This window comes from Opisthocomus hoazin, chromosome 4 (genome assembly GCF_030867145.1).
Source record: "Opisthocomus hoazin isolate bOpiHoa1 chromosome 4, bOpiHoa1.hap1, whole genome shotgun sequence".
NCBI lineage: Eukaryota > Metazoa > Chordata > Aves > Opisthocomiformes > Opisthocomidae > Opisthocomus > Opisthocomus hoazin.
Window position 1 is genome coordinate 2,173,124 of NC_134417.1, and position 16,471 is coordinate 2,189,594.

Genomic DNA, 16,471 nt, shown 5'->3' on the forward strand with positions numbered 1-16,471 from the left:
CTATCACAAGGCATTTTCGCACCAGACGCTTTCTCCGCTCCCGGCTGTGTTTGGCTCATTCTGTGTCATTGATCTCTGGTATCTGCATTACAACCAGCAAAAATTGGTTGCACATTTGGGGATGAGTGGTTGTTAGGGAATTTTTTTGTAGCTTTTATAAATCTTGACTATCATACATAATATGAATTTCGGTATAACGTGAGACTTCAAGCCCACCCTGTTTAGACTGTATCCTTATTAACAGCCAGGATACCGCGCATCAAAAAACTCTGTTTTAGTCAGTCTGTGGAATAAAGTTTATTATTTCCTGTCAAAAGCTAAGGCTGCTAAACAAAAGTAGGGAGCTGAACATTACTGAAAACACAGTACATTTCTAACCGTGAGGTGTATTAACTTGCAGTCAGCGACAGCGTATCAGCTCCGCGATTCTGAGTCACCTGCAATGGAAAGTTGCTCTTGGTTGTCAGGACACACCACGCGCTGTGGTTAAATTTTACCAGGTTTCTCAGCATGCAGAAAGCCCTCATGCTGCAGGATTTCACATCACAGCCTTTTCTGTAGAAACCTATTTACATTTGAAAACCATTGCTATTTACATTGAAAATCGTACCTCCTCCTTGTAGCGTGGCAAATTAACAGAACCCTGGACATAGTTCACTCCTTTATTTGAGTTCATACCCTACTAACGTTACAAGCGGTGTAAAAGATCAGTTTAGACGTACTCCTTGTTGCTTACGACTGTCTCGGAGTTCTTGGTGTAAATGTGCTGCTGGTGAGCTGCCTGGCCTGCTGAATACACGTATTTCTTGCAACTGTAAATGAAGAAAGCAAAGAGATAAAAAAATAATTATATTTATTACACACACATCCACAGTTCCAGACGCTTAGGAGTTGCTCCTTTGGGGCTGTGTCCAGCCCACCAGCAGCACACACTTCACAAAGGCGCAGAAATGAGAGGCCTACTGTTCTCGTCGGTCTTGTAGCAAAGGGGAAGGAGATGGGCTCTTTGACAGGCAGCGCAGCCACCTCGCTCGTAACCAGAAACGCGCTCTGGATTCCTAACTCACCTGTGCTCTTCCTCGAGGCATTTTGGTCAAGTCCCTAAAGCAGAAGAGAACCTGGGCCTCAACCCTTTTGGGCAAGCTGCGGTTTTCAATACAGGAATGAAGATGATGGGAAAGAAAAACAGAAATATCTTCAGCGAGCTCGTCGTGTTGACCTTCTATTTCGTACATCGGTTTTACCTGGTTTTCAAGGTGTTTCAGGATATTTGGCACTTTGTGTCAAAGTATGGTGAGTGAGATCGAAAGTCCAATGCAGCTGATGAAATATTACCATAAAACTTAAATGGCTTCAGATTAGGCAATAGAGTCTCAGAGAAACACTGTCACTTATTATGTGTTTTGACATAACTATCCTAAGATTAAACACAGCAGCAGTGAGCAGGCTGCTTCCTTCCACGTTCTCATCCTCTCAATTTAGCCAGTACAGCCTGCAAGCCATCTGGGGGCTTCTGGGTAGACATGGACCTCTGTGATTTCTGGCAATTTCATCCCTCTCCTTTGGAAAGGGACCTTTTGTACATATGAGTCATTTAAGATTGAAAAAAAAAAAAAATCCAGGCAAGGGTAAATATTGAAGCCAGAAATCTCAACTTTTTGATGTGCAACAAGACGTTTCCATGGAGCACGAAGAAAAACTGCATGTGCCTAATGATCAGTTGGATATGCTTTGGGAAGGAAATGCCATTAGACTTTCTGCAAATTAAATAGCATTTGAGTATTTTACTAGTAGTGAGTATTGCATAGAAACTTGATTATAATGCACTTATATTCTTTGATATACTTTTCTTTTGGCAGTAGATAGTTTGCTGTTTCACTGCACGTATCGTGTAGATCTTAGAACCATCAGCAGCACCCAGAATTACCAAAGGCTGGTTATAAGCGACCGCTGATGGCAAAGGATCAACAAGGACACTGTCTGGGAGGTACAGGTATCTGGTATGGCATCCCTCGCCACCACAACTCTGTGACACGCCACAGCACTGAATTAATAGGTACAGGTTCCTGTTTGCACTTTATGTGGCTACAGATTTATACCAGGGGGTGAGAGAGAGAGAGAGAATAGTATATAGATAGAAAATGGTATATAACTGACAGCTACTATTTCAACTGACAAATCCAAGATTACCTGTAATCCTGTTTTTTCTTCCCTTTGCATGAACAGGTCAGTAAGATCCCTCCAAGCATATAAAGAACAGATCCAGCCCAGCCTAAGTACAGAGCATCTCCTAGTTCATACCTGAAACGTGAAAGATTGTATGGAAACAGCACGTAACAGGGTCACCAAGCCATTATTTTAGACTGAGCCACAAGGTGCACGAATGATGCAGACGGACAAATGCTAGTCTGCCTAGAAATCAGCTACTGAGAGGTACTTCAACAGATAACTAAGGCGAACAGATCTGGCTTTGTTCTGTAAAACTCTTCCATGTCTGTTGAAGTGCTCTGCCAAATTGGTGACAGTACGGAAAGTACTAAGCAACTTAAAGATAAGGAGCAATAAATACTTGCATATATTTAATAAATTGTTGATAATAAATGATAATAACATGCCTTCTGCGCAGCCCACAACACTTATCTTGCCCTTGTATTAGCTGTGCCACTGAAGTCATCTTGTGAAAGCAAATGATTCGGCCCTTACTGTCTGTGTCAGGAGAAAAGGCTAACCACAGAAATCCGTTTTCTGTGGCCACAGCGCTAGCTGACCTACAAGGAGCGATTTGTATAGGGCTAGTTTGCAAACTTACGTATCCTAAAGAATATTCAGCACTCTCTGTGGTTATATGGCTGAAACACTTTTATGAATAGTCCCAGGTTGAAAAAGAATAGTTCCCCATTTTACTGTACAAAACTACACCTTTCAGGAAACCCCCATAGTCCAGTCCCAGAAATTCACTGATAATGAATTTGACCCAAAGAACAGACACAGCTGAGCCTGAGAAAGTCTGGCAGGAGTTTTGATAAAAGAGGCAAAGCAAGTTTTTCTATTGGGACAAAGACTATACCCACAATCCAGCTGTATTTCTGTGGTCTGAGATACCTAAGAAGGGCAAAATGAGTGTCACGGACTGCGTAGAAAGTATATTGAAACCAGATATGTGTGTTTTCTTCCCACCTGTAAACACAAAATCGTTATTTAAAAGTGTCAAAGTTTCTGACTCCAGAATTGATAGCTAACAGCAGGGTTTCAGAGGTTTACACAGGTTCACTGCCCTCCATGTCCTCATCGCACATCGGAGCCGCAAGGTCTCCACCGGTTTAGATGCTTTCCAAACACAGAACAAGCAGACAATCATTATCTCCAAAAAACCAGGAGTGCGAGCTGCTGGAGGAATGCTAAGGAGCAATCAGAGAGCGTTGCCCAGCGCACACAATCACCGCTGCTCACTAGTCACCTACAGACAGGAATGCTGTAGACATCATACCAAAGCAAAGGATCTAGGAGGGAGCTGCAGGGGAACTCCGCTTGCCTTCACAGTTGTATGAGGAGCTCCTCTAAGAATTAATAGTGGTTAAGCTACTACTTTGCTGAAGTCAGGCCAAAAACAACCGGCAATCTGAAAACCCAGACTTCAGAGGGAAGATCAATACTGGCCTGCGATTGGATTTAAACCCGTCTCACAGAGTCCAAGGAGCACAAACTTCCTCAAGAGCCTGTCTGGCTTTACCGATGATCAAAGTTAATTCACCAAGAACTCCTCAGTGAATCAATAGTCTTAAGCAAGAAGTTTAGATATTAAAAAAAAAAAAATTCTTTCAGCTACTGAATGCAAACAATGTGGTAACTGATTAACATGTATTGATGTTGAAGCCCTAAAGCTATACTAGATAACTATAAAACTTGCTAACTATCCCACTAACTGAAATTCCTTATCAACAATTGTTTCGGGCCTCTAACATATTTATTACCCTTCATATAATTCTCTCAAGGGGATATAAAATAACAGAAAGTATCCACCGGTGCAATTGCTTTGTAAGCGCTTGTTTGAAAACACGACAAAAACGGACAAACACCCACCGCAACTGCTTAAAGTCCTTTGATTCGTCACCAAGCACTTCTCCTCCAACTTCCCTGCATGGATTCTCAGGAGGACACACACAAAACACTTCAAATATGATCCTAGCAGCTACAGATTTAGAGTTTACTGAGCTAACAATTCTCTACTTGGTAGAGGTAATGGCAAATTATGAACACGCCTTTTTCCCCAAACCAGCTCTCTCATGGTCCACAGGCAACACTTTATGTTCCCCTCTCCCTTTTTCCCCCAGTCCCCTCCACCGTCGTTCCTCATTGCTAAATCTGTTGGCCTAGATAAGGTGCCGTAAGGAGGCATTTGGTTTTCAAGACTGTTGCTTTTTTTATCAGACAAGAATAAGAGCTTTTATACCTCCAGATTTGTTTGTGTGCAACTGTATACGCTGACAGTCCCACAAACTTATTTTAATTCATAAGGCAAACAAATGTTGAGCTGTTGATACATAGTGAAAAATATTTTTCTACTTCTTGCAGACAAGCAGCACACTCCAATGCTATCTGCGGGTCACTAGTACGCAGTTCACGTGGGTTTCTGTACGTTCTTTCATCTGCTTGCACATCTGAGGCACTGTATTCAAGCCACAGCTAAAATTTTATACATTTTTTTTTGGTCTAAAGGCCGAAGAAAATTAAGACTTTGACCTTTTCTTCTCCATAGCATTGAGATGTGCACTTTATGGAGTCTCATAAAATGTAAACACAGTACAGAAACCCCTTGGATGCGGGGTTGATAATCCCTACATATTCACTAAACTTTCCAGAAGGGAGCTCTCCTCCCTCCCCACCAACATCTCTGAGACCAAAAGATTCCCTGTAGACAAACTTTTCTCCTGTAGGACTGGATAACGGGATCCATCCAGGTTCTGAAACTCTGGGGCAGCCGAGGTTCATACAGCTGTCTGTAACACATGATGGAGTTTGGTACGACAGATCTATGAACTTACTTGGTTCCAGCGTACAATGGGTCAAAAAACTGAGCAGTAACCATCGCAGCATACCAAGAAACAGCCACCATGGAGCAGAGACCTACCAGAAAAAGTTCAAAAAGCACAGAGGTGAATGATTCCTTTAATGGCCCTAACAGCTTTAAACCAAGAACCAGCAGCCATGAAAGCAATACAAAGTAGCGACAGCATTCTCATTTCACCCTCATATTACCTCCTAAAATAAAAAGAAATCCTCCCGTGACAGCAAACTTCATTTTTCCATCTTCATCGCTCAAGCCAACGTTTGTGCACTTCAAACCAAGCAGCGAGAGTACTGTAGCTACGAACCCCAAAAGGATGGAAGCAATCATCAAGGCGCGGCATGCCTGAACGTGAGCTAAGCCAGAAAAAGAGAAAATAAATCAGGATTATACAGAAATGTAAAGAATCTTGTGCTGAAAACCATTAAAGTGATTAGAAGGAGTGATAAAATTAACAAGCACGGTAACGAGTGAATCTTGTCCACCTTTATTTGGTTCAGAGAAGCATCCAAACCCTACAGTGTCTAGCCTTCAAGTCAATCGGATTTCAGAGCTGAACCACACTTACACTTTATAAGCCAAGTAAATCATCTTGGGGCTTCAGTAAATCCTGAAAAACTACAGTAAGCCCTTCACAGCTTGCATCTTAAGTCCTGTGAAAGCGCGTAGCGGTCTATATGGTCATTCACAGGAGCAGAAGCCTCCTACTCACAAGCCCTGGTGGCTTCCTCACGCCCATACAGCTGAGCTCACGAGACACCTCTGAACCCCAGGTGCCAGCCCAGGTGTGCGGGGCTCTTGCACGACAGAGGAATCGGAAAAATGTGCCAGCTTTGCTACTTCCAGCGAGGGATGGGAAAGAAAGTGCTCGAGTTAGCAGTGCACTTTAAACCCTGAGCGGGGGTAACGAACGGGAGAGGAGTGGATCTGAGCATGGCAGCACTCCTCTCCTCCCTATGACATGGTCCTGTGGAGACCTTGCAGCTGGTGTGGGCACGTCGGGGAATTCGGTGTGCTGACGACTCTGCACCGCGTGAGCTCCCAGTCTTCACATTTAAGTATCGATTGCACAAAAAACAGGACCAGATTATTAACCAGCCTAAGAAGGAAGGTCAGACAGGGCCTTTGGGCTCCTTGAAAATGGCACCCTGGATTTGGCAGGGTCCAGGTCAAAATGGCACTTTGGCACCTTTGTTATGAGATAAACATGCCAAGTGACACCAATGCGATGGGTCTTCGCTGCTAACTTTGTTGGACTTGATGATCTTAAAGCTCTTTTCCAACCTTGATCTTAAAGCTCTTTTCCAACCTTGATCTTAAAGGTCTTTTCCAGCCTAAACGATTCTGTGAGTGTAAGCACGCGTCAGAAGGGTCCGAACTGGACTGCGCCTGGACAGTCGCACCGTTGATGCTAGCACCAAGCTCTTGCTCCCTGATGCCTCCATGTCCTCCATGGTAACCTGCTCTCTAGCTCTGTAGTGGAGTGAGCCTGGAACTCTCCAGACAACAAAAATCAGGCACAGAAACAGGAGACGAAGTGATAGATTCACAGTCAGTGGGCTGCACAGCTTTATGTGGCTTAAGAGTATTGGTCCTGCAAGCTTGAGAGTTATCAAAGACAGCAGTCACGAGATAAATACACAGAATTAAAGCATAATATCATTTGAGGAATTAATGTTTGGTTAAGCACTGATTTGAAAATTTTCAGGGAAAAAAATACAGACAACAATAAAAGTGAAATGGCCCCTCAAAGTACCGTTAACAGTTCAAGGGCTTTGCCTGCAGAAGGTACTGCCAGGACAAGCACTCAGCTCTGACACTGCTTTCTAGTTTGGGCTCTAACACCTCGGCAACAGGAATTACCCGTAGCAGGGATCCAGCAACTCACATTTCAGGCCTTTGCAACTCCTGCAGTATTAGATGGGACTCCCTGTTCTTTGTCCGGGACACAAGCATGCCCTCAGGCTAACGGCTTGCTAGCCAGCGGCTCTATTATATTAACAGAAGAGATTTCATATCATCTCCTCTTTATACCACAACACAATAACCTCAAAGCTGAGGAGCTTACTTCACAGTCCAGAAAGCTCAATTTTTTCTTGTCTTTATCTTAAAATTGAGCGCATTGAAAGAGATATAGTCAGTTGATTTTATCAGTCAATAGTAATTGCAAGAAATGAACCCAAAATCCGGTCACTGGAAGAAACACCTATGGATTCTTAAGAAAAACAAAAGTTTAAAAAGCATTTGGCAGCTAATTGCTTTATATCAAATGTTTGACTGAGTTGTGACTAGACAGATAGTGCTAGCTACACATGGGAGCCAGTCATGGTTTCATTCTTATGCAATATTGCTTTTAAAAAGGGCCTCACTTCAAACATTTGCGATTTGGGCTAATGGCTTGCTGAATTCAAAAGCTTTCACTCTGCATAAAAGAACCAAGTCTGATATTTCCCAAGCACAAAGCAAAAACCAGAGGTATACCACATAGCTCAGCTGCCAAGAAGGAAACCATCACAGAAAAGCTTTATGGTCCTTCTGATGAGAGGTAACAAAGATACTTTGGGGTTTTCTTTTTTTTTTCCCCTCCTGCCCATCCCTGGCATCTGCTGCTGCAGCAGCCTCGGCGAAGTTTCTGAACAGCAATTGGAAGCACGCCTAAACGGACCTTGATAGCTTTTTAGTCTGCCTCGGCTCACGTCTGCGAGTGCTACAGACATTTCTTGGAGGTCCCACTGTTAGCTCCGCCCTCGTTGCTACCAGTCCCACTTTCTTCCTCTTTCCTGGCTTGCCCAACTGTCCTCTCGACTACTACAATTCATTGTCTTCTAACTTGTTTCTTTTTCAGTTCTCCTTTCTAAAACCCTTTTTTATTCTGCAAGTTGCTTTTCCCTTCCCCTTCCCTCTGCCTGTGCCCCTCAAATATACTGCCATCTTAATAGCGTAACTGATCTCCTCTTCAACAGATCAAATTTAACCTTCATAAATTCACTTTCAGAGCCTGGCCTATTCATTTGCTTTCTGTCTGGCCCCATTTTTTTCCTTTCTGCTGACTCTACGTCATTATCTGTAATTTTCCAGGAGCCTTGCTGTTGCTTGCCTTCCTTTCTGTTTTGCTTTAGCACATCTACTTACGACGCTCTTTTCTGCCCGTCCCCCACCCCCCCCAGTTTCTTTAACCCCCACTTTTTATCCTCAGCATCTCCCGGATGCTGACTTGATGTGGCCCCGCTGCCCACATCCGCACGCACGGGAGCTCTGTGACACTCTCGGAGCCAACACCCCGTGGGATGGCATCACTGAGGAGATGCTGCCTAGGGCCAGCGGGACAATGTTGTGCACCAGCCCTCGAAGCGCGTTGTACGTGAACTTCATGCACCCTCCCCTAAGCGCTCTGCAGAGGATAATGTCTGATGGACACGAGCCTGCTGTTGCTGAGTCGAAGAGGTTTAAATAGGGCTGGGTTCCTCTTAATACAAGTGTGCATTTTAAAAACAATTGTTAGATAACACTACAAGATGAAAAGAACAGATTATTCCCTAAATACTGGCCACAGACAGTCTCAGAGAATTGCTACACTAGTGTCAGAGCTGCTCAACAGCATCAGTTTATTCCAGACTGAGAGAGAAAGTGAATTTAACACCGCATTCCCACTAATCCTATATTATACATTCTTCAGATTAGGAATATCATTTTATCCTATTTAGTTAAGCCACCTCCGAGTGTAGATTCAACTAAGTAGGAAGGCATTTTTATTCTGGGATAAGTATCTACATACCAAATTATTCAAGATCAATAAAAACCAGCTTACTGCCTATAAACATGTTTACAATTCACAGAGTATCGCCTTAGTCGAGCATTCAAGGACAATCCTCAATTCTGCTGACAACTGATACAGAGTACGGGAGCCAGCAGATCTAAATTTCCTGATATTTAGAACCACATCCAACGAGGCATTAGTTAACAAGTCCTGACAAGCATATTAATCTATAACATATACTCTTTGTATAACTTATACTGATAATGCTAAAATATGTATAACATATACTCATTGCATTTCTGCATTCTCTATGATTTTCAGTCTCAACACGCAAAAAACCACTACTACTTCTTAGCTATAAATGGTATTTCTTACCTATTATATGAAAAAACTCCAGGTACAGTACATTAGCCATCAAGCATTGCAAAAACTACACATTAATTCCAAATAAACGTGGAACTGTCATAAGATGTGTTAAAAAATATCTTCTACCAATTTGTCCTACAAGAAGCTAGTAAAAGAGATTACACCGTATTTAAAATGCCTGTTAAAATAAATGTTTGATCGAGCGACTTGATTTGCCTTATTTTATAGCCTTTATAATGTGCTTGAAGCATTTTGCTGCTTCAGAGATTTTTACTGCTTCAACCCACAAAGTCCTTCTCGGCCAGTTATTTCCCAGCACTACCCGATTACCAAACCAAAAGCCTTGCGACTTCTTTTCCCCAACAAATTTTTAAGCAACGCAAACAAGACTGCGCAAAGTCACGTACCAGGCAGCGCCAGCATAGAGTCAAACTCTCTGCAGTTGGATACTCCAGTGCTGTCTTTTGCACAGCTCTTCCACAGGTTTTCAAACAGCGTAGAAGTCGTGATCACACTACCATGTATACTGGAGACTTTCCAGTAATTATTCGGCAAAGTAGCTCCAATAATTGCCCACCCAGCCAAGCACAAAAGAAAACCAACAATTTCCAAGGCAGCAGTCATGCTCGTGAGTAGTAACACTTCAATATCCCTATAATTAAATTACAATCAAGTGAAGCTTTTCAGAAGCCTCCTTGCTGTTTTATCTCCGGGTTTCACTCCAAAATGATTCTACCTTTGCCCTTTGCTCAACCCCAGAGATAAGGCTTACAGTGCACGACAATAAGAAGTGGGAGCAGTTCATGATAAAGTTATTCACATTTATTTAAAAAATGACAAGATTAATTCTTTTTCTAATGAGAAGTGGCAAAATGAGCCTATTCTTAGTCTCAGCTAGAAAGCCCAGTCAGTATTTCTACAAAATTCCTTGTAAGAGTGACAATACTGGCAAATTTTGTATTTCTGTCTCTCCTCTGAAGACAACTAGGCTTCACACAAGGTTAAAATTGTTTGTAATTTTATTATTTATCCCACACCAAAAAGCTTTACTGCATTATTTTCTTCATGACTCAAGCATAAGAAAGCTTGAGTATGGGAACTTTCTCCTGTTGCTAGAAAATTTAGCACATTTTGGGGGGGTTACGGTCATAAGTAATCCATGGCAACTGTACTGCCAGCTTCTTTCAGGAAGGTGAAGTCTGTGGATGAGTGGTTCCCATTAATATTTTACAGTCTATTGATCTATAGTTAAACACATTTAGTCTCAAAAAATTCCCCCTGACACTGGAATACAATTGTAACAAAGTATGTTTCACGGAAATGAAATAGAAGAGAATGAATGAGGCAGCACGACAGCCCTATCTCAAAAGGATTAAAATGATAAAGGAAAACAGCTGTATGAAGAATAATACAAATCAGCTGATTGCATCGGTTTGCCGGAATGTCTTAGTATTAAGAAAAATCTAGGCAAAGTGGAAGTATTCTAATGTTTGTTTACTTGCGTCTGCTGATGACTAGACAAAATCATAAACATCACCCATTAAATGTTAATACCTTAAACTGCTTGTGTATCCAAACGGGGTCAACCATCTCTTGCAGTGATAACCTTGTCTTATCTCCAGGAAATGGAGTCAGAGTTTCTTCATAAAATAATCCTGCTGTGACGCAGCATGGTAACAGATTCACGGTATTTATCTGAAGACTACCAGAAGGATTAGTGATTAGCTGTTGAAGAGAATCACAACACCCATAACAGACACCTGGGGTTTTGTTTTTTTCAAAATTCACTGGTCGCTCTGAGCTGCTGCTGTAGGTTGAGAGGTTCAGCTGCAAAAGGACTCTACAGTGCCACCGTGCCATTTTTGCTCCCTTAGCAGCCAAGAGGATCCTTGCCAATGATCTAAACAAGACCAGATTTGGTGGCACAGCCAGTGTGATCCTGTGCAGCTCTGTACTTGCAGTCTTTTAAAGAACCTAGATGGTGCGTGGTAAGACCTGATCTTCTCGGGTGACTTTTACAGAATTCCCTTCTTCTCCTCAGTCCCTGCAATTTGAAAAATGATGGCATAGCAAAATGAACACACCATATCAGTATACTGGAGTATCTGCGGCCCTTCAAAGAGTTTCAGATTAATTCATCCACACACAGGTGCTACCCTGGTGACCTCAGCGATCACTTCTGGTGACAGCCCTTTCAAAGCTCAGTTTAGTCGGGACCTTGAATCGATTATGCCCAGATTTTATAGTGCTGCCAAGGATAAAAAAAAAAAATTAATTTTTTAAAAAATATCTCCTCCTAATTAAGAAAGCTATTTCAACAGGCAGTGATAAAGCACATGCATAAATAGAAAAGATTAAACTGCAGACCTAGAATGCATGAGTTTTTCCTATATGGCACCAGGCATTTTAATCATTGCCTTAAGGAAGTCACTTTTCAACGGTGTTGAAGAACATAGGGTTCTTCACTAAACTTCATAAGCTATGGTTTGATAAGTGATGGACATAGCAGCAAATGCTGCCCTGCAGGAGGCTCTGCGTCAGCAGGGTGAAAGAGTTGGTGTTGATCGTGTCACATGAGCGGCACCCACGGCTTGGGAGCTCTCCTTCAGACTTGCTCCAGCCTGGTCAGACGAACTCAATGCCTGCCAGCGGCTGGAGTTCTGGAAGTGCCTTCCTGGAGCACATGTCCCTGCTTTGCTTCATCCACGAGGAATCCATTTTGTGCCCTCCAAGACTGCTCCACAATGCAAACCAAGTGCAGAAAATGGGAATAGTTGGGACATGCATTACAAAAGCATACTCCTGATGTCACTAAAATGTTAACATAGACATGCCAAGGTATGACCATACATGATCATATGTATAAAACTGAGAAACTGCTCCTAACCCTTCTGATATTCTCAAAACAGAGCATATTTGCACGCAATATGTTTGAGAGGGTTTACAGGCAGAAAAACGGTATTTTTGTTAAATCAGATCATCAAACACATTTGGGAAAAAATACCGAAAATATGAACACCTTAAATGTTTGATCAACATGAGCTTTTTGATCACTGCTGTAGATTTGTTTCACGACCCAGGAACATTGACTGAGCACTGTAAGAAGAGAAACAGCTCTGCAAAAGCCAGCACCCTGTAGGCAGCCACACGACATGCCCATCAGCTGGCATGAGGAACCCCATGCTCATTTTAGGGGACATGCAGTTCCTTGAACAGTCGGAGATGACCCACCAAGCCCTGCCAGCTGGAGTCCTTTCTTCCAATTATGGGGGCCACAGGAAGGGAGGGGGGAGAACCCCTGGGAGGCGACTGCTTCAGTTCACCAGGAACCCTTCCGTTCCTGGGGAATATCTTCTTTCCATGTTGGGTGCAATGAAACTGCATTTGAAAAAAAAATGAGGTTGTCCCACATTGGCTCTGCTTGTCTCCATAACAGGGTTGAAACATCTGTTTCTCACTGTTACACAGGGCACAGCAGAGCTGCCACACCATCGTAAGCATCCGTGCCATCTTGCTACCACATACGAGAACTGAAGGGTTGTTGGCCCCATCTCATCACTTTAATTTCCAGAAGTAATATCTAAGTTTCTAGATGAAACGTAGGCATCCTGGTATCTACACAGAGGAAGCCTTTGAGAGGAGCAGAACAGGTACCAGAATGGTACGGAAAGCTGCCATTGTGTCTGACACAGCAAGTACTGTTTTTAAAGTCCTTGGGAGCATATGATTATCCTCCTTTTGAGGCTACAAATCCTGGCCTCGTTACAGGATGCTGGAACTTACTTTCAAACTGGCACCATCATGATGAAAGCAGATGAGGCCACCGAAGCCAGGGCCCTGAGAAAGAACCGCAGATATGCTGTATCTTGAGAATTAACTCTTGAGAGTCAACCTCTCACATTTGAGACATCTGCCTTACTGTTGGGCAGCTCAGACTTCGCTGGCGTCAGTGTCTCTGTTGAGCAAAACAAAAATTTGTAGTCTGCGAGACGTGATATTTGTAAGTTTTGAGCACTGCGCATCGAGAATAAATCAGCTGGAAAGAGTCCAGACAGCCAGCAATGACAGTAATCAGGGATCTATAAAGCAGGGAAGGCTTGAATAAATGATTCCATGATACAACTCCTAAAGTGACTGCACAATACTGGAAGCTGTAAAAGAATAAACTCAAAGCTCTGTTTCAGACCGAAAGCTAAACAAAATACCAGTTTACAAAGGTTACACAGTTACTATTTCTACACTCAGTTTTCTGAGGAAAGAACATAAAAGTCGGTCCCTCCTAGTCCTTTACCATAAAAAAGGTGTTTACAGAAAGATTCAAAATAATCCAGATAAGTTTCAGTCCCTACAAAGACAATTCTCCTCTTCCTATTTTCAGATAAACCACCCTGCTAGCACGGTCTGCCTCAGAAAACACAAAAGCCCCAGTCACACAGATGTGTTTTAATTTAAGCTGACCACCTCCGAGAAATTCCAGAACAAATACACAGATTTAGCACAAAGTATTGAATGAGTTCCGGAACATCTACGAAGCCCTGTCTCACACCAGAGCACAAAGCAGCACCAGCGCTCATTGACCTATGTTCTGCTCGTAGTTAAGAAATAGGCTGAGTGAAAGGATGCCATTTCTTCCAAAACAATAAAAACCAAAATCTTCTCAATTCATTGTACATCATGGAATCACAGAACGGTTTGGGTTGGAAGGGACCTTACAGATCACCTTGTTCCAACCCCCCTGCCATGGGCAGGGTCCCCTTCCACCAGACCAGGGTGCTCACAGCCCCATACCTCCACGTCAGCACAACAGAGATGGCAATAAAGCCCCAGCAGTTACTGAGCTGAATTGCAGGGGGAAGCAGATGGGTTTCTCGGGGCCCTTTAACCTGTCTGCGAGTACTACAGGACAGATCCTGTCCGTACTAGACCCTCTGACAACCGCAGCATACGCCACCCAACCGCGCTAACACGCTGTCCGGAAAGAAGGAGTAAAACTACGGCCCTGGATTTTCTCTGCGCACGCCATGCACACTTACTGTCTGAATTCAACATGTAGGGGAATTTCTTGCACTGTATTGATCCAAAAGCAGCCACTGCACAGTCCATCCAAAGACCTTCAGAAACCCAGTCTGCAGTAACCAGCACTGTGGTGGTGTCCGAAATTTTCCATCTGTTGGACATGGTAGTGAGAAGTAAAATGGTGAATCCGGCTACAGCCAGCAGCAATGCACAGATTTGTAGAGCAGATGATGCCATTCTTCCGACAGAAGTTGTTTTCAAAGAAGCCTCCCCAAATTTCTGATATTAGAAACCTGTGGAAACAGTTTATACACATAACAGCATATGGAGTTATCTTTACACAAGCCTGACCTTTACGAAAATATCAAAAAGATGCCTACCTACAAAATAATTTATCACATAAGGGTATTGTAGAACTGGAATCTAAATCTCATTAAATAGTTGGAATACCTAACTATTCCACCACAGCTGAGTATTTTCTCAGGAACACTTCTATTGCCATACATGTTTAGCACAAAAAATACCAACAGAACAAACCCAGAGGACCTCACTGAGGAATTCTCCAACTGGAATTTTCAATGTTTCATCCGCTCTTTACTCTTTTGCTAACTCAAAATTCTTTTAAAATTAAAACTATCAAATGCTTTAATAAATTATTCATCACCCAATTACAATGCCTATCAATACAAATTTAATACGAAAATAAATCATGATACTCACGTTTACGGTATGTTTCTAACGCGTTTCACCCACCTTCCTGCTAGACACCAGTGTCAGCACTTTGCGAGGACCAGCCTGATCAAACAAGTGAAAGTTTCATACTCTTTAGGACCTTTCCCCCCATTCTAAAAATCAAGGACCCGGGTCCAAAGCTCTGCCCGACTGCTGCACACAGGCTCAGGCACGGCTTTTCACTACAGGGAAGTTTCAGTGAAATGGACGACTCGGATATGAAAATCATAATAAAACCATGTAAGTTAGTACCAAAGATGCTCAGACTAACCTGGCAACCACTGGCACATAACGCGCTTTCTCAGTGCCACTCAGCTGCCCACGCACCACCAGGCTCCAAAGCAACACAGAAAAATAGTCACAATTTTCACAATGATTGTTTTACTGGAAACTTCTGTTGCACTGGTCACCAGGACACCTGTTTTCACGAAAGGAGGCCTGTGTCCATATAAGAGAGGCAATCAATTGAAGACTTAATTTGTTTTAGGATGCAGCCCACACTGTGAAGGAATATGCACGTTTTCTGCATAAAGGAAAAGGAAAAGAAAAAGAAAAAGGAAAAGGAAAAGGAAAAAGAAAAAGGAAAAGAAAAAGAAAAAGAAAAAGAAAAAGAAAAAGAAAAAGAAAAAGAAAAAGAAAAAGAAAAAGAAAAAGAAAAAGAAAAAGAAAAAGAAAAAGAAAAAGAAAAAGAAAAAGAAAAAGAAAAAGAAAAAGAAAAAAAAGAAAAAGAAAAAGAAAAAGAAAAAGGAAAAGGAAAAGGAAAAGAAAAAGAAAAAGACAAAGACAAAGAAAAAGAAAAAGAAAAAGAAAAAGAAAAAGAAAAAGAAAAAGAGAAAAAGAAAAGAAAATAACTCAAGCCTCCTCCCATAATCATTCATTTTAAATGACTGCAACACTCGGATTTTGTACAAGGAAAGAAGGATTAAGTTTATTCTACTCTTCAAAATCATGGAATCATAGGTTGGAAAAGACCTCTAAGATCATCAAGTCCAAGCATCCACCCAACACCACCATGCCTGCTAAACCATGTCCTGAAGTGCCACGTCTACATGTTTTTTTGAACCCCTCCAGAGATAGTGACTCCACCACCTCCCTGAGCAGCCTGGTCCAACACCTGACCACTCTTTCAGTAAAGAAAATTTTCCTAATATCCAATTAAACCTTCCCTGATGCAACTTGAGGCCATTGCCTCTCATCCTACCGCTGGTTACCTGGGAGAAGAGACCAGCACCCACCTCACTACACCCTCCTGTCAGGGAGCTGTAGAGAGCGAGAAGGTCCCCCCTCAGCCTCCTCTTCTCCAGACTGAACAGCCCCAGCTCCCTCAGTCGCTCCCCATCAGACTTGTTCTCCAGACCCCTCCCCAGCCTCGCTGCCCTGCTCTGGACACGCTCCAGCCCCTCCATGTCCTTCTTGGAGTGAGGGGCCCAAAACTGAGCACAGCACTCAAGGTGCAGCCTCACCAGTGCCGAGTCCAGGGGCACGATCCCCTCCCTACTCCTGCTGGCCACACCATTCCTGATCCAAGCCAGGAT

General features: G+C 42.8%; 1 protein-coding gene across 3 annotated transcripts; it reads right to left on the reverse strand.

Annotated features, from left to right (window-relative positions):
* Window positions 1-272: 272 nt before the first annotated feature.
* Window positions 273-15,030, reverse strand: LOC104328941 (claudin-15). Of its 3 annotated transcripts, none has more exons than XM_009934011.2 (6): window positions 14,925-15,030; window positions 14,222-14,497; window positions 5,257-5,421; window positions 5,043-5,124; window positions 2,191-2,301; window positions 273-812 (listed from the first exon to the last, which is right to left on the reverse strand). In XM_009934011.2, exons 2-6 carry the CDS (start codon window positions 14,439-14,441, stop codon window positions 713-715), a joined length of 678 nt encoding a protein of 225 aa, XP_009932313.1. In that variant the 5' UTR covers window positions 14,442-14,497; window positions 14,925-15,030; the 3' UTR covers window positions 273-712. The 3 variants fall into 3 exon arrangements, with proteins under 3 accessions (XP_009932313.1, XP_075273671.1, XP_075273672.1); XM_075417556.1 differs by having other exon boundaries at window positions 14,958-15,013; XM_075417557.1 differs by lacking the exons at window positions 14,222-14,497; window positions 14,925-15,030 and adding an exon at window positions 9,596-9,916.
* Between the last annotated feature and the right edge of the window lie 1,441 nt (window positions 15,031-16,471).